The sequence below is a fragment of the Falco cherrug genome, chromosome 11 (genome assembly GCF_023634085.1).
Source record: "Falco cherrug isolate bFalChe1 chromosome 11, bFalChe1.pri, whole genome shotgun sequence".
In the NCBI taxonomy this organism is placed as follows: Eukaryota; Metazoa; Chordata; class Aves; order Falconiformes; family Falconidae; genus Falco; species Falco cherrug.
The window spans coordinates 10,105,927-10,127,504 of record NC_073707.1 but is presented as its reverse complement, the minus strand read 5'-3'; the positions used below and the strand labels follow the sequence as shown (position 1 = coordinate 10,127,504).

The window sequence follows — 21,578 nt, the reverse complement described above, 5'->3', positions numbered from 1 at the left end:
CTGCATATTTCTAGTTATAAAACACTAAGTGTCAGGGACAATAGTGCAAGAAGCTGAAGCTTGAATAAATGTTGCATGATCCTTTTCCTCTCTGATTAAGCTGAAAAGCACAGCTTTTTTTTCCTTTTTGGTTTTTGTTTTTTTTTTTTTTTTTTTTTTTTTGCATTACACAATCGTATTCAGGGATTAACCGAAACTGTCAGGATTGCTGCTGTAGTCATTTTTTTAATGTGGAGGTTACTACAATATGTAATAGAGATGACAAGAAAATTAAAACCATACGATGGTACAGGGAATGTACATAGCATGTGCAGAATCTCAATCAGTAAATTGGAATGTTATTGCTGAGTTCAGCACAAAGTACTATTCTGGGCAGGGTCCGGACTCCTAGCAAAGTTGAAAACCTGCCTTTTAGCATGTCTGCTGCATGAAATATTTCAAACCACTAAACATAGACTGGTTACAGATTTGTATATGAAAATATTTTAATAAAACTGTAACATGACATTAGGTTCCTCATTGGAGGAGACAGGCTTTGTAATGATATTTTGTTGGGATTTCTTTGTTATACTGTAAACTTAGGGTCCTTATATACATCTAAAAAAAATAAAATGATTTGAGTTTCTTTGGGAATGTTTGAAGTTGATGGCATCTATTTTATTTAAGATTAACTATCTATTATGTCAGTCATCACATGATATTATTAAAATATGAATATTTAAGTGCTAGTACAAAACACATTATTAATGCCAAATGTAAATTAACTTACTGTGGAAATGAATCCAACGTTTCTGACTGACTGGCCAAGGCAGAAGTTTCAGCAAGTCCAGATTTTTCCTGTTACAAATTCTTATTTCCTTTTTTGACTGGCTGTGTTGGAATCGCTGCTTCAGTGATGGCAGGTGACACTCACCTGATGATCAGGGCAGGTCTCTCCCGTGGCCACCCCTGCCATTAGCTCCCAGAAAGGACAAAGACAAAGCTGCCATCATCTGGGTGTCCTCAGAGCTGCTGAAGGTGATGCTTACTCTCTCCAGCAAGGGTTAACTGGACTGGCAAGTAGCATTGAACCTGTTTGCAGGCATGTGTTAATCCAGCTGTTAACATTACTTTATACATGAGAGTACAGGTGCAAGAGAGAGTAGAACGTGGTATCGAATCATGTAAGTGGAAAATTGCGTCATGATGTTAATGGTAAATACAATGTTTATTGTATTTAAACACATATATTTAAATATATGTACATTAAATACATTTAAATACATATATTTATCACATATAGTTATACATATACATAAACATAAATATATTGCATTTAAATACATACATTTTAATAGAATGTTTGATGTTAATTAAGGGACCTCAGCATATTGGTGCCACAAAATGCATTTGCACTAAATAACTAACGGGGTTATTTCCACAGTTCTTTCTCCAATATAACCTTAGAGCTCGTCTCTCCTGTTTTGTAGAGTTGCTCTTGTTTGGTTTGTTGTTTTTTTTCCTAGTGAAATCTGACCAGAACTGAACAGCAAACAAATCTATATTTACATTATTCATTAACAGACAGAAAATTGCTCATTGTACTAGAAAATGAATGCTACTCATTTGTATCCCCCTCCCATGGTTCTCATTCTAAACTGTTTGCTATTGTTTTCTTGTATAGCTTCATATATTTACAGTTCTTCCATTTGGTATCAGTTATAGTTAATTTAAGTACCACTGAATTTATTTTCAGCTTTTTGCTCTGTGTGCTGCATTTGTAATTGTGGTCTTACTTGAAAATGATTGGGAGGAACAATCTCACTTGTGTATTTTTTTCCAATATTGCATTGACATTTTTAATTGCATCTATGCTTTGGAAAAATCTCATGACAATTTTCCTCCTTATTTGTTTTCTTATATTATCCTATGCATGTGCTTGATGACCTTTCTTTCAAATAATTTTTACTTTTCTCTTTTGTTTCTCATTTCTTTTCCTCATTTGCCTGAATTCCTGCTTCTCCCCTACTCCCCAACCTCTCCTGATTGATGCTTGTTCTCCCCGGCCTATTCCAGTTCTCTGCCTCTGAAAGCTTCAAAGAATGACAAATCAAGAAGTTTGAAAAAAATCTCTCGGTAAGAATGAAAACAAGGTGACATACTTTGTCTCTACACTTAGCTCATCTGCAGTGTCAGCTGCTGTTCCAGCTGTAATCTAGGAATCGCCATACTTTTGATTACTGCTTTTATACTGCAGGGCAATGGGAAACTGTACATTTTCTGCCTGACAGTGTTTAGTTTTATACCGATGAAAAGTAAATATTTGCCCTCATTAGGATTAGGAGTTGGACACAGATCTCTGCATTTGCTCAGATGCTACTTCAAGATGTCAGGGCCCTGCTCTGCTCAAAATGCAAAGGAGTTTAAGCCTCTTGGGGCGAGCTGAGGAAGACAAGCTTTAGACTCCTAAAGGCTGCTCTTTTCCTCCTCCAAAGAATACTCTGTTTTAGAACCCGTAAAATCTTTGGCACCTGCATCACCTTTCACAGTTGCTTAGTTGATACTCAGGCTATTCTGCCAGGTGGGTGGCCTTCTGCCTGGGCCTGGCTTTACTGTATAAATAGCCAGAGCTCATGTCCCTTAGTCGGTGGTGAAGAGGTAGAAGTGCTGATCATAACCCCCCAAAAGCCTTTTTCTTTGCTTAAAATAACAGCTTTCTTGCATTGGTAGGGTAATGCAGTTCCTTAGGACCCTGCAGTGACTTACTGATCTAGAGCAGGATTTCACCATACATGAGATAAATGGGATGGCAAAACGCTTTTGAGAAAGCGTAAAGAGACCTATGGGGGGAGATGACCACTGCCTAAACCTTATAGATACCTAGCGGTGGACTTTGATATGGTTCAAAGCACCTTGCTCCCAAGAGAATGATAAATCCTGACTGGTTCTGTGCCAAGCTCCATCCAGCTGTATCCCCAGGCACCTCTTCCTGGTGCTTCCCTGACAGCCTGCCTGGAAGAAACCCTGAAAACCAGAGTGAGCCCTTTGGCCTTCCCAGTGGGGCTGGTGGGGGGCTTCCAAGACAAGCAGAGAACTCCCTGATAGCTCTACCTCAGTTTTTGACCTTGTTCTCAATATCTCTAACCCCTTATACCGAACAGGAGCTTCCAAAGCTGTGGAGGAGGCAGGGTAATTTCTCATTCTGAAATACTCTTTAATTGTGTGCTGAATTAACACTTGTTTTGTTACAGTTTATTTTTATGGCTACCTCGGCAAGATACACTTTATAGGTATAATCAGATTATAAAAAAGGCAGCCGTTTGCCTACAAGGCATTTTTCCATACACACATGATCAGAAATGGGCTGTTTGTACTGGCCAGGAGTTCTGGTTACTCGCCAAAGCAGCGGGCACAGCCTCCTCTTAACGAGAGAGCTGCCAGACATGGGGAGGGAGAGTTTCCTTTCTAGTAAGAATGTGACATGGGTAGTGGTGATGGGGAGGAGTCGGCCCCACCGCATCTCAAGGAGATGACTTTCTGTAGTGTTGCTGCAGGTGTGGGGTACTTATCGCATATTGCAGGTTTTGGGATGGGATGTTGGCTTTAGGAAGCCTTTTCCACCCAGGAGGCTGTTGTCAGTGTTCTTAATTCATCTCACGCATGTGCAGGAAATGGTGAAATACTCACTTCTAGTAACAGAAAAAGCATAGTCCTTTAATGGTGATATTTTGTCATCATTTTTAACCTGTTTATAGGGAAACAGTGGCCGTAGATTTTTTTTTTCCCCCCCCTCCAAATTTTGTGTTGGGATGTATTAATGTAATTTTTTAAAGCTACCCTTTGTGTGCAATAATGTGTATTAACGCAGGACTAGGTAAGACTGGATGATGCGTAGAAATAGAAATACACTAGAAACAGAAATCAGTCAACTTGGGCGACTTATTTCTGTAAGGGTTCTAAACTCTTAATCATGTGGAGAGTTAAGCTGACAGGGGGCTTAAACCCTGAGTTTGCTGTTCTGTTGTTAAATGTGTTCTTCCTGCATTACAGAGAGTTCATCAATTACATGAAGCGATCCCGAACCTTTTATGCCTCTATAGCAGAAAGGCTGTGTGATGGAGACCTGGTGATGAGAGACAGCTCAACCTGCTGGAACGGAGAGGATGTTGTCGAAAGGTAAAGTTAAGAGTAAAAGTTTTCCCTAATGGTGAAAAAAGTGACTTCATATCCTTCTGATGATCCAGGAGCATTCTGAGACACTTGCCATCATGATTCCCCTTCATAGTGAACTTGATGCTTAATTGAGCCAGGGCTTTGCTAAAATAAAAGGTTGTTAATGCTGAGTTTTGCATATCTGTATTAAATATAGCGGAATACTTTCTTGAAGGGCTGCTTTGTAGAGTCCCTTTCACTTTAGACATCTCTTTGTAGAGGGCTCTTACCCTCTGAAGCTCCGTTAGCAGGAGTACCTCCACGGCTGACTGGAGGGGTCCCTTCCAGCCTGCTGTTTGTAGGCTCATTAGTGCAGAGCTCAACCTCGTGTTTAGCCACAATTAGAAAATATGTAGCTCTTCCTGCAGAAGTGTCAGAAAAATAGTGACCAGATCATTACGTTTTTTAAAGGATTTCCCTGCCGTTTCTTTTCAGAGTTTCTGACATAACACTTTGAATAAAAACTGTTTTTGGAATTGCCCTACAGCCTTACCAAAGCATGCTCTGCAGGAATTCTTATAAAATAACAATTAATAAATGCACTGTTCGGTGTCAGTAGAGCAGCTAGAAGCTCTGCAGGGTGAAAAGATCATTCTAGTTCGTCAGCTAATTTTTTTGCCTCTGTATTTTATCAAAGTCTTTCCCTTCACCCTTTAGAATCCAAACTGGAAAATAACATTTGCACTCTCCACGAGCTAAACTTCTTGCTGTCATTTCTCTTGCTCTGTGTAACATGAGGTAACGTTGCCCTGAGGAGAAAAAGAGGTATTCAGAATACAACTGTAGCTGTTACTATTACTGTCAAAATATACATCAGTTTTTGCAGTTGGTTGGAAGCTTGCCAGTGAATGTTTTCCAAAAATGCCTTTTTGTCGAAACAGAGACATTCCGTGGGATTGTATTGGCTTTCATGATGTTTCTTTTTGAAGTGTATTTTGTGGCCTGTAGCAGTTTTAAAAGATGAAGTTCTAGCATTCTGTTGTCTTGCTTTAAAATGATTGTCACGATTGAAAATTGTTTTGTAGGAACATATGGAATAATTCCGATGTGGAACATGGAGAGATGTTACAATTACTGACTGTCCCATTAAAGGGAGTTCTGACTCCCACACAGCTCTGCTTAGATTTCTCATGTGTAAATAACTTCAGCTTAATTACCTCTGAGATATTCAGAGATAAATACATGTCTAACATATTCAAAGAGTACTTAAAAGTTTAATAATTCAACATACATTGGCATTACAAATGAATTGTAGAAGCATATATTTGAAGATTTTGGCAACAATGCAGTTATTCTAAATATTAATGTATAGTGATCGCAATACTGACTGATGTTTTTATGGTAAAAGTTATGGAGAGTGGGGAGGATATCACTGTTTCTAATCAGTATTTCCATTTCAGAGCCCCTTTTGCTGGTAATGTGTTGCTGGGTGCATAGTTAACTTTCAGAACAAACAGCTTTCTGACCAAAAAAACCCCAAGAAAAACATTTCCTATATCAACTCTCTGAACAAAAAATTAAGCAGAAATTTAGCTTTAGTTTTTCGTTTATTTTTGTTCACCAAAAAAGCGCCACTTAAACTGCTGATAGATATGTTTTAGAAAGGCATGAAGGGGAAAGCTGTTGTTTTTTTCCTTTGCCAGTCTGTATCGTTCTGAGAGCTGGAGACGTGGCAAAGTTTCAGTTTGAAAAGAAAAGAAAGCTGGGAGAAGTAGTAGGGAGAAGACTAGCAAGACCCCTCATATCTTGAATTAAAAAACACAAACAAGGGAAAAAAAAATCCCCAAACCTACACCCCAACAACCCCAACAACAGAGAGAGGGGAAAAAACCTAACTACCAAAACACCCACCACCAGTCCCTGAAATACATATTTGTAGTTAACGTATTAAATGGGCAAATTAGAATAGAAAAAGTTCACATGATTACTGAGACAGCAATATGTGTGTATTTATCAGTTCTGTCACAGTATTGATCTCTTTACAAGGAGGAGACTTTCTGGGCAGCCTGTACGGCCGGCAGTGCTACACAGCAACACAAACGTGGTGCCTGCTTGCTGGCAAATTTTACTCCTTTCCATCTGTTTTGTAGGCTGTACTTGTCACCAGTTGTCCCCACAGGAGAAATAAACCTGTCCTGGTGATGCCTGAAGATGCATTTCTCTTTGTTCTTTCTTCTTTCCCAGGAGACTGGAAGTTTAAGTATCAGCAGTAGTAAACAGCTCTGAACTCAAAATAGAGCCTTATTCTTAACTCTGTATCAGAAAATAGATCACCCCAGTTGATCTGGTGGATCTCTTGTGAACCTGAGTTTAAGGTTACTCAGGCTGCAGAACTGGCAAAAGCTGCAGTTCCTGTTTCCTTGATGCTTCTTGCATTTCATAATGCTGTTTGAAAGCTGAGTGATATTTACGCTGAATGCTAATTGGCATTCAAGCTCTTCAGGAAAAACAAACTCAACCTTTAAAACCAATTTAACACACAAACGCAGCCTGAAACAATACGAAATTATCATTCAGAAATGGGGATTGTGCATGCAGTTAGGAGAGAGGGCACTCAAGGTCTGTCGGAGGATCTGATAAACAGGATTCTTGTCGTACTTTTTTATTTTAGTGTAATTCTCTGGATTGGGTTTTATCATGTTTAAATCAATGCACTAGCAGGGGAAAAAAAAAAAAAAGACAACACTTGAGACTTGAGCTGCTGGTAAATACAGCATAGAAAGACACAGGTTTTTTCCACCCGTTTGAGTGTACGTTTCTGACCTGCTCTTCAGATGAGCAGCAAAACGTGGCTTTGCTAGGAATCCTCTGGTGTCAGTGCAGGGCCTTTTTGAAGACATTACAAATACTTGCACCAGCAGTACTGTTTTTCTCTTAATTACTCTTGAGCAACTTGTTCCTGGAACAAGACTTCATGTAACAAATAGTCTGCGAGGCTAACAAAGGTCTGAGTATACAAACAATGTTCAGAGATGAGGCTAGAGCAGAAAAACTGGAAAAATATTTTGCAAAGTGAAGCAAGCTTGGAGAAGTTTCTGTGCTGGAACCTTTCTTTCCTGGCAGGGCGTCAGATGATTTTCTCAATACCGTGTCGGTAGAAGAGATTGCAGGAGAAACTGACAGCATGAACCATGATGCACTGCCAGGACCAGACACCATTCACCTAAGAACTCTAGAAGGACCAGAGGATTAAATAGCTGAATTATTCATGTGATGGTGTATTTTCCTTGAGTGCTCCAATAATAGACGATGGAAAGATGTGAAATGTGAAGATAACGTTATATTTTTAGCAAAATAAGGATTTCAGAAAGGTGTGGCCAGTGAAGTTGGTATGTAAAGCAAAACCTATAGAAACTATTAAGATATGAACATGGTATCTAGGGAAAGGAATCAACATGCTCTGACAGTCTTTAGAGGGAGATAACAAGCTTGTAGACAGGGCAGATAGCTATAGTCTGCCTGGATTTCTGATAGGTATTTGTTAAGGTCCTTCACACAGGGCTGGTAGAGATGAAGGTAAAGGGTAGGTAATAGATGCTCCTAAGTTGCAGTGGAAGGAGGACAGCAGTGGCAGTGCATGGGGGTTTGTGCTGGAACCTGTGCTGTTCATGTCATAAAAAGACCTGTGAAGGGGAGTGAATACTGAGGTGACAGGATGTGCTGATCATACCAAGTTATCCTGGTTAGAAAAGACAAGGGTCAGCTGTGGTTAATTGTGGGAGGGACTCATGGCATGGACTGACTAGGCAATAAAAGAGCATATGAAGTTCACCACAGGCAAATGTAAAGTGATTCACCTAAGAAGAATAATGCTGATGTTACATACAGAATGGTGTGCGCTGAGGTGGCTTTCAGTGCTTCAGGCACATGGCACCTGCTGTTCTGCTGTCCCCCAGGCTCGGGAAGATAGAATACAACTGCAAATGTACAGGGCGAGCAACAAGGAGGGGGATCCAGGGCATGAAATGGATCCTGTATGTGGAATGACAGGCACTCCAGCCTGTTACAGGAAAGAGAGAAGGGAAATGTGATAGTGCCCTATAAAAATTGTGTGTGTTGAATGCTGAATAGGGATTTGCTGTTCACTGTCTCTTTCATTACAAGAACAAGGGGCATCTTAGTAAGTGATGGCTTGACAACAGAAGTAGATACTCCTTTGCTAAACTTTTGGTTAAGCTGTGAAACTTCTTGCCTCAAGATGTTTGGATGTTTAAAAAAATGAATGAATTAGTGAGTGAATTCATCTCCTAGAAGAGCAAATTATAAAATTACTATCTGAGCAGATATGAAGCAACCAGGTGTCACATCCAAGTCCCTTCCTCTAAAAGCTGAGGCAAAAGTTTCGATGAAAGATTTCCTCTGGTCACTCTTAGGCAGCTGCTCCCATGGATTTGGTTTCTGTAGGGGCTAAACTGCAGAAACCTTTCTCTCCTCAGGACTCTCTCTTCAACCAAGATAAATAAATGCTGGCATTGAATCACTTCTCTCTGTTCTTCCTGGCTGTGGCAGCTAAACGGGATTTGCTGTCTCAGGTCTCAGCCTCAAAATTGGCAGATTAGTGCAATGCAGCACCCAAGGACTTTCCCAAAAGCTCATCTTGAGTTTTTCTGTTGATATCAGATTTGCATCTTTGCACAAAATGTGGATTCCCTTTAGAACTCCTTTTTATGAAGTCTCTTTTTTTGTGAAGCCTTAGCTGCAGTGGAGCAGCCTTATCAGAGACTGCTCTTTCTGCCGCTAGAGAAGGGAAAAGGAGACGTGGTCTCACTGCCCGGCTGTGGGGGTATGCCTGTGTACAATGGGTGAATAATCCTGATAATCCTGGTTTGGAAATAGCACTTTAAAGGAACAGTAGCAGTGGGTTGTGAGTGCTGCAGTAAAGTTGGATAAAGTTGGATAATCATTCGCTCTTTCCATATCTGTCTGCCTACTTACCTCTTGCAGTTTATATGTCAAGACAGATGAAACAATCGTAAATAATAAATAGACAAGCAGTAATCTGTGTGTAGAAGGATGGTAACATTGTGAGTGTAGCTGGCATCTATTACAGCCAACTGTAGGCACTGCATATGCTCCCCCACTTTTGGCATGGCATTAGTTTTCAGAAAGGCGCTGACTGCAATCTGCAAACTATCGACCGCAGTGCGCGCTGCTCAGGCTTCAAGGCTGGAGTGTGGAAGTTGCTCAGGGCATGTTCAGCAGCCCCAGCGCTTGCTTTTCAGATGTCAGTGACAGCCTCCTCCTTTGTATGTCCGGGCTTAATCCTGGGCAAAGGCGACGTTGCAGCACTGCTCTGCATCCCCCAGGGTCTGCTAGAAAGGGGCATTCTCAGGGCAGCTCCTAAAGATGTGTTCCCCAGTTATCATCACAGACATGGACGCGAGCCTTTAGCGTGACCATTTCAAAGAGACTCCTGCTACATGAACAACCTGTCTTGCAGGATTTTTGAAAGTTGAGAGGTCTGCTCGTGACTTGTGCTGAGTGCAGCCGGTTGTACATGGGGACCGTCCCACTGAGGAACAGACACCAAAACCTCTTATGCTGCTCCTATAAGGAAGTGGTGTCATTTTGAGTTGAAATTTAGAGGCTGGCCGATGCTTGCGAGAACAGTAAGATCACTGCTGCCACATCACATCTTTTCCCTTTAAAGGAATGGGCACTTACAATTACTTTGATGTACTCTAAAATCGCACCATCTCTGCTGTGATGCTGCGGTAAGCAAAAACCAGCTTGAGTCTCACAGTAGCAAAACATGAGCCAGTAATGAAGAAGAAAATTAAGTGACTGGTTTTGTTAATAGCAGAGGTGGCTGTCTGGGATCTGTGCAATAAAGCCCCTTTTACTCGGGTGCTGAAATATACTTTTCGGCTCTGTGGCCAGCGTACGATAGGCACGGACCTTCAGAGGAAGGGATGGTGCTGATAGCCCAGTGCTCACACTATCTGTACTTCGGGGGTTTTAATTCAGGCTAGCCCATTCCTGGGAACTGAACGCCACTAGCCATCCTTGAAGTGCGTCCTTTGTTGAAAAAGAATCTGGTTCTGAGATGGCTCTGCAGTATAAACTGGAGTGTGAAAATGGTGACACCTGGGCTTAATTGAAAAGTATAAACCTGATCAGAACTTCATGTGATAATGTAGACACACCTGGCGTCACCTGGACACCAGCATTTGAAGCCTGGGATCTGAAAGTTTTAACTTCCCCAAATAATAAGTACTTAGAAGTTGTAAGTAGTATGTATGTAGTTTGTTAAAAAGTTCTATCAACGCACCCTTTTGGTGCAGCAGCCTATGGTGACAATTTCTGGTAGCACACTGCCCCAACAGTGAGGTGATGTAGTGCTTCACAGCTCTCAGGCTAGGCTGGCTGGCTGGCTTTGTGGCTTTCTGACGAATTAATTCTGAGCCAGCCTGCCTCTGCTAGGTGTGCGAAGCCTGAGGAGATCACAGCAGGTACTGATGTGGCTGTGGGTGGAAACCTGAGGCCAGGCTCTTGGCTGCTTTTGATACTATATTTTCCATTTACAAACAAACAAACAGCACCTATTAGGACAGTGTCAGCCTTCAGGTTGACTGTGAAAAAGAAAGCTTTCAAAAGTTTGAAAGAGAATTTTTTCCTGGGAAGAAGCAAATCTGAATCATGACCATGATGTGCATGATGTTACATGACTTTTTCTAAGCAAAGAGTGGTGACGCTTCTAGGTCAGTGAGACATTTTACAAGTCACAATTGCACTGTAGATGCTCAGTTTGTTTTAAGAATTACTGCTACTTGATTTCTAACTGTGGAACATGACGGTTTCTACATATTAGGAGGTTAAAGAAAGGGATGTTGCTTTAGGAGGTTGGTTTGTTCATTTTTTTTTGGTTTGGTGGGTGTTTTTTTATTGGGTTGGTTTTTGTCTTGGTTTTTGGGTTTTGTGGTTTTGGGGTTTTTTTTGTTTGGGTTTATTTTGTTGTTGATTTTTGTTGGGTGTTTTTTTTTTTTTTTTTTTGGGGTGGGATGAGTGAGTGACAGGATTGCTAGCTGCTTCAGAGATTCTTCACTTCAGGTGATTATTTTTTCCCACCCAAAAGCAAAGTAGGAGGAGGTGAATTAACAGGAGTTTTGGCAAGCCAATACTTTTGAAAACTTGAGAGTTAAAAATGTGGGAAAAAGGAAGAGTAGATTTACTGAGTGGCATGTATTGATGTTTAAATGTCTCCATCAATTTAATGCAGTTCTGTCTCTCGTTTTATTTTTAGCAGTCTTAAGTCAAACACTAGTTAGAATGGCCATCGCAGGTTTTGGTGGAATGCATCTCCAGCAAAGCAGAGCAGCTGTAGTGGTTGTTGTGGCCGACTGATCTATACTGTGTTTGTGAAATGGCTTAGTGAAGTCATGAAGAAATAGTAGATGGCGTCAAGAAGAAATCAACGTTGCTGAGATTTGTTTGTTTGTTTGCCACAGTCATCAAAATATTTCCAAAGTAAATGATGAAATGCTGCCTTAAATCCTGATGGTTATTCAGTGTTTCATCATGTTCTGACTAGGTCTTCAAAAAATATTTTGGAGCTGCTATTTCTCGTTCTAAATCTGCTATCTTGGACCTCTCTTTCCTTCTTTAAAATAAAAAAGTGTGTTCCTGTACGAACAGAATTGGGAAATCCATGTCTTAAAGAGCATTGACTTGCTTCAGACCAAAATATCAATTATGCTAATTCCATTTAAATGAGAGATCTCTGTAAGTCACTACTATTTGCGCTGAAGTTTAAGGCTGTTTCTAACATTATATATAGAAATGTTCTCTATTCTTTCGAAGTCTCTGAGGTGTGCTGCTCCAGAGGTGCCCCAGAGCAGAGGATCGCGCCGAGGGACCGTGGGGAGCTTTCTGTGAACTGGGAAAACTGAGAAGTGAGGGCAGAGGGAGAGGGTGCCCCAGTACCCCCAGAGAGCTGCCGCTCTGACTCCGTGTTGGCGGGGCCAGGAGTGAAGGTGGCCAAACCCCAACCCGTACAAAACCAACCCCCTGAGCATGAGTGGGCAGCCAGGGCATGGCACGGCAGCTGGCACAGTGAGGGTGAGCGAGGAGGGTGCCGTCCCCCTGCCTGCTCAAAGAGGCAAGCTCCAGTAGTGGTCATTGCCTCCGCAGAAAAAACCTGGCCATGGTTTCTACTCGGTCAAAACCCAACACCAGAAGGCGTGTGGCCACCAAAATGGAGCTCGCAGCAGCCACGCAGCTGCCCAGGTCACGGGCTGCTGGGGTGCCCGAGCCTGTCCCTGCTGTGGGAGGGCAGCAGGGCTGGCACCTGCGCAAGGTGCGAGCCGCTGGGTGGTCTGCTCAGCCTGGGAGCAGTGCTGGAAGACCAAGCACAAAGGTTAAGGTGTATCGGGGAGGGTGAGAGCGAGGTAGACTTGTTTTTCTTGGGATTTTGCATTAAGGGGAGGGATTAGGGGACACAGGCTTGAGCAGATCACATCACGGATTGTTAGGCTCTCGGTGGTCCGTGCGAGCTGGCTGAGATAGGAAGGGGCAGATCACGGTGACTTTCTTTTCTCAAGAGGTTTTCCTTTAGAGACTTTCAGTTCCTGCTTTTAGTACCTTCATTGTCCCCTTTCTCATCCCCTTAGGCTCTAGCAAGCAGCCATCTGGAAATGGAAAACAGAGATAATCATTTAGCCTTAGCTTACTTCAAAAGCATTTAGCTTCTGTTATTCTTGTACCATGAGTGTTAACAATTTCTGGAGATATACTCGTTACTCTAAGTTGTAAAATGCTCTGTCTTTTTGCAGTGTTTTGTAGTTTTTAGGTATTTTCCAGGTCTTGCAGTGGTTTTGTTGGTGTTTCTTGTTGGTTTCGGTTTTTAAAATCCTATGGGCTAAACAAAACACACAGTATTGGAAGTGACAGTTTCAGACATAAATTTGCCTGAGCTTACCCTTCAGAAGGATGCAGAGCCATGATAGGCTTTGAATGGCATGTTGTGTCCTTCTGTCAGGATGCTAGAGGGATGAGTGTTAAAAGTTCATTGCTGTGCAAGCTTGTAAATGTTAATAAGGCTGCTAATTACCTCCTGCACAGCCCCAATCAACCATAGGGAGGAGAAATGGCAATGGTTAATAGCTACGCCTCACCACGTGTAAACACGTGGTGTGGCCAGGGCACCCCAGTTCGGGGACTTTCTGCTTGCCACCTGCAGTAGCAAGCAAGTTGTACTCTAGCTACTACGAAGAAAATAACTCCATCCCAGCCAAAACCAGGGCAGATGAACAAAAAGTGCGTAATGTTTGTGCAGTTACATTTGAAACCCTCTTCAGTATTGGCGAGCTCTGAAATCTGGGCAGCTGGTCCCGGGCGGGTTATGGTGAGGACTTTGAACAGTTGAACAGAGTATGGAAACCAAAGATGAACATAGGTCAATGTTTTCCTTAACTCAGGCCAAATTTAGGTCTGCTGTTAGCCAACTGTCTATGTAAGTAAAGCATCCTGGTGAACTCGATGACGCAGATTTGAATTTCCCCATGATTTTTTAACATCTGTCTCGTAAAACGAGCAGTGGCTGCTCTGAGAATATTGAAGTATGTCATTTGTATGCACAGGGTCTGTGATATATTTAAGGATAGAATGTGATAATTTGCTGTTGGTAAAGCTTGCCCTTTCATGCAAGGAAGCAAAAATCTGGAGCTAGGCTAGTCGGGAGGGTAATATTTACTTTCTCTGGCTGCTTCAGGTGTTTGGGAATATTGTGTTCCGCTATCTGAAGTGGTCTCTTCCCTGCTCGCGAAAGCAAATGAGTTAAACAGCAGCAAAGGATAGCACTGGGCCCGTTCTCCCAGTTCACTTTTTCAAATGGGAAAACAAATCCTGTTTTTTTGGTCATTGAAAATGAGACATTTTGCAGAAAACAGAAGAGTTTCATATAGAAACTGTTTACCTTTCCATTATAAACATGCATACTTTATCTGCTTTACAAAATGTATTGATATGAGTTTGGTCAGATTCAGATGAATGGATCAGAACTCTGTAGCAGACACGTGGTGCCAGTGCCTGGCCACAGAATATGAAGAAAAGAGGAAGAGTCCTAGGGAAATCAACCAAGTAGTATAGGTAGGGGTGCGTGGAGGTCCGCGGTGTGTATACGGAGAGGTGAGGTAATGGTAATACTTAGTCCAGAGATGTGGGAAAGAAAATAGTTCGGGGAGTGCTGAGCTGCGTGGAGTTGCTGAGCTGTCCTGTTCTAGAGCTCCCACCATCAGGCAGCAAAGACCCATCTCTGTTAGCAGGAAAGGCACAGAGGCTTTATTCACTTCTGTGGGATACTCTGGATTTATGCTTGGTTGCTGAGAACGAAGTTTCTAGAATTAGAGCTTTAGGATCAGTCATAAAGGATGGAAAAGCTGGTATGTTTAATGCACTGATTCTGTTCTCTTTATTTGGGAGCATTTTGCAAATTACAGTACAATCCCGTGAATTGGAAAGGAGCTCAGAAGGTCTTTGGCCCAACCTCCTGCTCAAAGCAGGAGTTACTACGAGATCAGATCAGGTTCCTCAGGGCTTTATCCAGTGTGGTCTTGAAAACCTCCAGTGATGGAGACAATGTGAGCTCTCTGCGCAGCTTGTTCCACTTCTTGACTGTCCTTGTGGTGCAAAAATTTTCCCTTATATCCAGTCAGAACCTCCCTAATTTCAAATTTGATCTGTTGTTTCTTGTCCTTTCACCATGGACCGTAGGGTGTTTGCAAACCTGGAACTCTTGAAGGGCCATGCTGACAGCAAACCAAGAAGCGCCAGTCTTAGAAGCCTTAATAGCTGTCAGTTGCATTGAGACACAGCAACCGGATGATTTTCTGTTTTTACAAGGTGAAAGACCTCACTGCTGACGGAAAGAAGTGGTTACATTTTAAACACAGAGCATTATGCACAGAGTGAGATTAGAGCTGTGCTTACCTGCAGTCACTCACCTGGAGTGCTGTGATCAAACACATGATATGAATAGCGCCACCACAGAGGACTGTACTGTTCTTTAAAAGATGCTCACAAAGCAAAATCGATTTAACAAGGAAAACATAGGAATATAAGGAAATAAATGCCTCAATAAGGATATAATATTTGTCCTTCTTGTTTCTAATAGGAATAGATTCAATTTCAGTTTAGTTTTAGAGAGGATTTCTTAAAAATATGTTAAGCAGCTTTCTATTATGAACAGAAAATGTGGTGCAAATGAATTTATAATATGTTTTCAAAGTGAAGTTGTTTCATTGCATTTCACCAGTACTAGCAAACAGAAAAATAATAGGTTAGTATTGGATGTTTTGTATGTGTATAACCCATAGCAAATGATTTCTTATGAAAAGGAAGCACACACATCCAACCAACAAGCTGTGTTCAATCTGCAAGAGTTATTAAAACACTATATAATAATGCCTAGATGGTTTTTCTTCAGCAAGATCACAGAGGCCAATGTAGTAAGCTGATAGTCATTGAAAGATTACATATTTAGTGCCAGAAAGGACGTCACTAAAACATCTCCCAGGGGTTATGGGCACACATGTCTGTAGAAAGGAGTGTCTTCTGTGGTGATTTGAGATTAGTGCCACGTAGGATCCTGTGGTTGGCTTACTCTTCTGCTCCTAGTTCTGACTATAAAAATCATGAGCTGTCACATTTTTAATCACATGGAAGAGGAGAGAGGACTGTCTTTCTAACAACGAACAGGCGTGTTATAATGCAATTGAACAGCTGGCAGAAAACTCCTTAGCTGTATCTGGTTGACAGCAGTCTCCAACTAAAACACAGAGTGGGGGAAAATGGAATGGGAAAACTGCTTCCTACTTGTAAAATTGTACCTAATTCATTTCAGTGCTGAAAATACTTTTTGAACACGTGGACAACAGGAAGAGGTGATTGTCTCAAAAGCTGTTACATTTCGCTAGACTTCTGCAGCCGCTGAGATTACTTTTTCGTTTGCTACTGATTACCACAGTCGTTATTTTTCTCCACGAATTAGGAAGATATATTTACTTTTTCAGTGAAGGGCCATTTCTAATATTGCACAAGACTAAGCTGTCGGCCTGTAGCCCCAATTTTCTGTTCAATCAGGAGGATACCTATTATGCCTTCAAGACCATTTGTGGTGCTGTGTTAAAGAATCAGGATACATAGCTGAGAAATAAGTGGTCATGAAATAACTTCTGTGTGTCCCATAACTACTTGTCCTACAGGGGAGTAATGCATCTCCTCTGCTGGATAAGACTGATCGAGATCCAAATGAATGTTTCCATAGTCGCTGTATAGCGACTATACAATGTGTGTATATTTATCTCAGCCCTATGTGTCTATATAGTGACTATACATAGACACTGTATAGTCACTAAATATATATACATAGACCTGATGCCTCTTGAATTCCAGGCAGAACTTTTTAGAAGTGAAAGCTTTTCCCTACAGAACCCTTCACAACTCTGGTGCTGCAGCCAGTCGGTGTAGCTTGGCGAGTTGTTTGTGCTGTGTGAGTACGCGTGCAGCGTGGCTGTGAGCAACAACACCCCAAAGTACAGGCTGGATCCGAGCCATATGCTGAAAACAGGTATTGTTTTACACACTACATATACATATACTCCTTACACTATAAAAGAAACTTTTACAAATGCGCATAATTAATTATAGTAGCAAGCCCTGCCTGCTTTCCCCCTCCCGTTGTGCAAGCCAGCCACTGGAGGGAAGGGATGATTCCGTGCACGCCCGTGTACATCTGCAGCATTGTATTAAAGCTACTTCTTGTGGCGCTTCAGTGCATTTATTTAAGGATTTTCTGTTAAGTAGTAGAATCCTGACTAAATGAGGAAAGAATTAGTTGCTCCTGGATTGTGTGACTTCTGAAAATTAATGTTTGGGTTTGCAAATATGAGATGAGTTTCCATTGTTGAGGAAAGATTTATTAGTTTGGTTAGAAACATAAGAAATTTTTTACTGTTTTGACCAGAAATCGTTTTCTGGTGAGGTTTCCTATTATGAATATAGACTCTTTGAGTCCCTTCTCTGCCCACTACAAATTTTTAAAAGGTCAAAGCATTTCTTCACTGTGACCCAAACTGGAAAAAGTGTGTAAAGACGTGGCAGAAGTTAGTGATGGTACATGATAGCCGACTCATGAATCCCTGTGACAGACCAGCTGGCTGCATGTCATCTGCACTGACCTGTGTAATTGAAACTGATAAGTCTATATGCTTAAAGACTTGATTTTTTGTTGCCTGTTTTGTGACTTTTTTTGTGCAATGACCAAGGAAAGATAATTTTAAGAATTTCAGTCCTGGAAACTTTTAATAGATTGATCTTAGTGTAGAAATTTCATTAAATGTAATTATGTGCCAGCTGTTGAGAGAAAATGTAACACCGAAAAGGAGCAACATGTTGAATTATCCAGCACTGGCTACAGGCGAGAAGTTAATGTGAGTCAGCAATCACGTTTTGTACTAAAGGTGGAGAAAGAGGAGGAGAAAGCCAGTAGCGAGCGTGTAAGTTTTTCATATGACACAAAGAGCACAAAAAGCCTGATTCAATGTACAAGTAACTGCTCACCCAAGGTCTGCTTATGAAGTCTGACAGAATGATTTGTGGTCCTCACTGCTCTTGGGCTGGACTGCTGTGGAGTTTGGGTGACCGAGATGATGGTCCTTACCTTGGTGCAGGTTGTGCGTGGTGTGCTGGTGGGCACAGGCCGTTCTGGTGCTCCGTCTGGAGCTTGGAGTCACTTGAGGAACTTGGAGTCACTTGAGGAACTCCGCCAGCAGCTTCACTAAAGCATTTAGAGTTAATTCTTGGGGAAGAACTAAGAAGCTACCTCCAGTATTTTGAGTGCTTTCTGTTTGATTGACTCATGGTGACCCCATGCCCACTGCTAGTTAGGTCTGATCTCCCTGTGGGAAACAGGTCATCTTTTGCGTAATCACACTCTTATCTTTCTTGCAGTGTTAATGGTAGGCTTACTTGTTCTTAGTTAATACTGTTGCTGTGGTATGTCCAGGTAATTTATGTTGAAAGTCAGTACTTGGAAAATATTTTGTAAATACAATAGGAATGTGACTGGTGAAGGCCTCTTTCACATCAGAGCATTAAGCATTTTCTCTCAGGCTGAGGGAGTAGAATACGAATGATGGGTTTCCGAGTTTCTTGTGGATTTGGTGTCTACTCAATGAGTTACTCCTTTTGATTTTAATATTCAGTGGGGCAGGACCTTGAGCAGAACACATTGAAGAATAAATCTTGTCATACAGTCATCTAGATTGCTCCGGTGGGGCAGTATTTTCCAGATGCAACGTGTAACAGGGCTAATTTGATACTATCATAGCATCTCTTTTCCTTTGGGAACTTTGGGATGTTCTTTATTGACAAGTAATAAAAAGCAATGATGGGCAGGTACTTTTTCTTTTGCCCACTGCTTTTTTCTGTTTATTTTTGTCAGAAGGAAAGAATAGCCCTATTTAGTCAGACAGCCAAAACTTTCCAATTAAAATAGTACAGTAATAACACGGTGCTGTTCCAATCATTGAAACTCTTCTAACAAAAACAATCCAGACATGGTTAAAGTCTATGGAGAACATCCAAGATAAAGTTTATTTTCTTGTGCAGAGTCCAACACAGTGACTTTCTACCCATTCCTATTAGAAAAGGTCACAAAGTCCCACTGAAAAGGTAGAAAGTAAAAGTCCTTATCTGATCCTTCAGTCTGTCTTAGCCAACGATTCTTCCACTGGGGAAGTAAAACAGTTTTCTTTCCTTTGAATGGGTATGTAATACAGTAGTATCGACAAGAAAAAAAATCCGATCTCAGCCTAGAGATATTGGACTGGAAATGTATTATTCAGAATATCAGTTAAAGTGGGATATCGGTAAGAATGTTTTTAATACTGATATACCTGATCCTTTCTCCTAAAACTATAGGATGGAGTTGCAAGTCTCGTCCCTTTGTCTGTTGGATGGAAAGGGAATAACATATGATGTTTGGGTTTTGGTATTTCTCAGAATCTTGAATGTCTGTGTGGCCCCAGGGCACACCGCTTTTCTAAGCAGTACACAATTTAATACAAAGACTTTAAATTTCCAGACCAGTCCCTACAAAGTCTTACTATGGCTTTGTATTACCTGTAGGATGGGTGTATCTAAAAGAATTTACTTTATAAATCATAGAGTTTTGTATAACTGTTAGAATGTGATGTCTTGATAGGTGTCAAAAAATACCAGCAGGTGTACATAAGAATCTTTTTGATGTTATTTCAAGAAGTTGTTGAAGATGTAATAGTAAATACGTATTTAAAAAAAATGAGTTGGAGATTAATTTCATCATTCTACTTTACTAGTCCTGTGTCCCAGCAGTGACGAAACCAGCATTTGTATACTATCTACACTATCAGCAGGTCAGTGGAAAAACCCATCCATAAAATTCTTTGAACTTTGAAGCAGACCTTTAGGAAACAGGCAGTGTTTTAATACAGCCTATCATATAAATACTAAATTTTATATTTTTCAAACAAACATGACTACTTTGAGAAAAGTGTTGCTGTGATAAAACGTGCAGTTGCTTAAATGAAAAGATTTCAGTGGAAGTGCATAAAATCTCCATGTACTGTCTAAGCTGTCAGCCTGCTTGGTTTGTTGCCTTTGAAGATGTGAATGGTTACGGGGCTCTGTAACAGCCCCTAGCCCGCCTCTTGCCCTGCTGCCTTCTGCAGGTACTCAGCTGTCTGTCAGCCGTAGCGTGCTGTTTCTCACATACTCTCTACTCTTCTAATGCTCCTTTCTGTTGTACAGCCTGTGGTGCTCGTATTTATGCCCTCGATCCAGTGCACACTTTCGGTAAGAGCTTGTAGAGGTCAGTCAAACGGGTCTGTGCGGGCACGTGCTTCAGTGTCGAACTAAATTAGATACATGTTGAACTAAATGGACTTGGCCGTTTGATCCAGGTTTTACTGTGCCAGAATGATCTTGCTGTAAACTGTCATCAAGGTAAATTAAGTCTTCACGTTGGTTTTATTTGTATTACAGGTATTGTGTGTCTAAAGGGTGGGTTAGAAGTCTGTTTCTGATACTGTCCAAACCTGAATATCAAAAAACAGAAAATCATCTCCTTTTTGCTCATTTCCATTCCCTGTGTAGGCTTGGGGGTAGATACTGACAAAATATCCTTGGTCTGGGATAACGTGCATGTGATTTAACATACCCAGTTGCAGCCAGCTTCTTGGACAAATACCTGCAGCAAGGTGGGGTAGCATCCGAAGTTAAAGCTGGACTCAGGATAGGCATTATTCTTTTATTGAACTGGTTTTCACTGGAAGATGTTGATTCGTCAAAATGAAAAAAAAATAAAATCTGGATTCTAGCTTAGAAGGCTGAAGAGTCACCCAGATTGCCAAGAAACCTGTTATGCTGTGGGGCAATTTTTCACTCTTTTCTGTTGAACGTGCTCTATGCGTAAGTGATAAAACATCTAACATGCTGGGGAAGGGTCCAGAGCACAAGTGCTGTGAGGGGCGGCTGAGGGAGCTGGGGGGGTTTGGCCTGGGGAGGGGGAGGCTCAGGGGGGCCCGTATGGCTCCCTACGGCTGCCTGACAGGGGCTGCAGGTGGGGGGGGGGGGGGGCGGGTCGGGCTCTGCTCCCAGATGAGAAGTGAGAGGATGAGAGGAAACAGCCTCAAGTTGCACCAGGGGAGGTTTAGAATTGGGGATTAGGGAAAAAAAAAAAATTACTGAAAGGGTGCTCAGGGACATGGTTTAGTGGTGGACTTGGCAGTGCTGGGTTAACGGTTGGACTCAGTGACCTTAAAGGTCTTTTCCAACCTAAACAATTCTGTGGTTCTATAGAGGCAGCTGTGTAGCCCTGTGGCAGCTTTGGTATAAATCTTAGCTTTAATGAATGAGTATGTAGAGTGGAATGATATTATTCCCTTGTGTGAAACGTGTTGTGCTTTCTTAACACAAACCAGGTAAACTTTTGAAAGGTTGATATTTTGGGCAAAATAAAAAAAAAACCAAGAGCATTGCTGCCTAGTTCTACCGCAAACACTGACCTCTCAGTAGAACGCGGCTATCCAGGTGGGTTTGCTGGTTCCAGTAGTAGTCAGAGCCATGTCTCGTGGCTAGAGGCAGATTCGCCTGTAAGAAGCTGATCAGATGAATAGACATAAAGACCGTTTGACAAATGTTAAATATCATTTAAAAGTAGTTTAATTTATACATTCTTTATTCCACAACCTCACTGTGTTACTGATGTAAAACCATCTTGCTGTAGCTTTCGCTGTCTGCTGTGTACTTTCGCTGACCTCTGTTGTGATTGCTTTTTAAAATAGATGATCTCTTCTGGTTTGAGAGTTGTCAGTTTACATGGCAGCTACAGAAAGAACCTTATGGATTGA

The 21,578-nt window shown here is 41.5% G+C and overlaps 1 protein-coding gene across 2 annotated transcripts in view; it reads left to right on the top strand.

The window, feature by feature from the left end:
• The window catches only part of LOC102055325 (glypican-5-like), a 390,460-nt gene that overhangs the window by 131,727 nt on the left and 237,155 nt on the right, over positions 1-21,578 (top strand). Inside the window, exons 5-6 of one of the 2 annotated variants that reach the window (XM_055723937.1) lie at positions 2,056-2,115; positions 4,030-4,155. In XM_055723937.1, coding sequence (XP_055579912.1) covers positions 2,056-2,115; positions 4,030-4,155 — 186 coding nt within the window. The remainder of the gene's footprint in view (positions 1-2,055; positions 2,116-4,029; positions 4,156-21,578) is intronic. The other variant, XM_055723939.1, reaches the window with a different exon arrangement.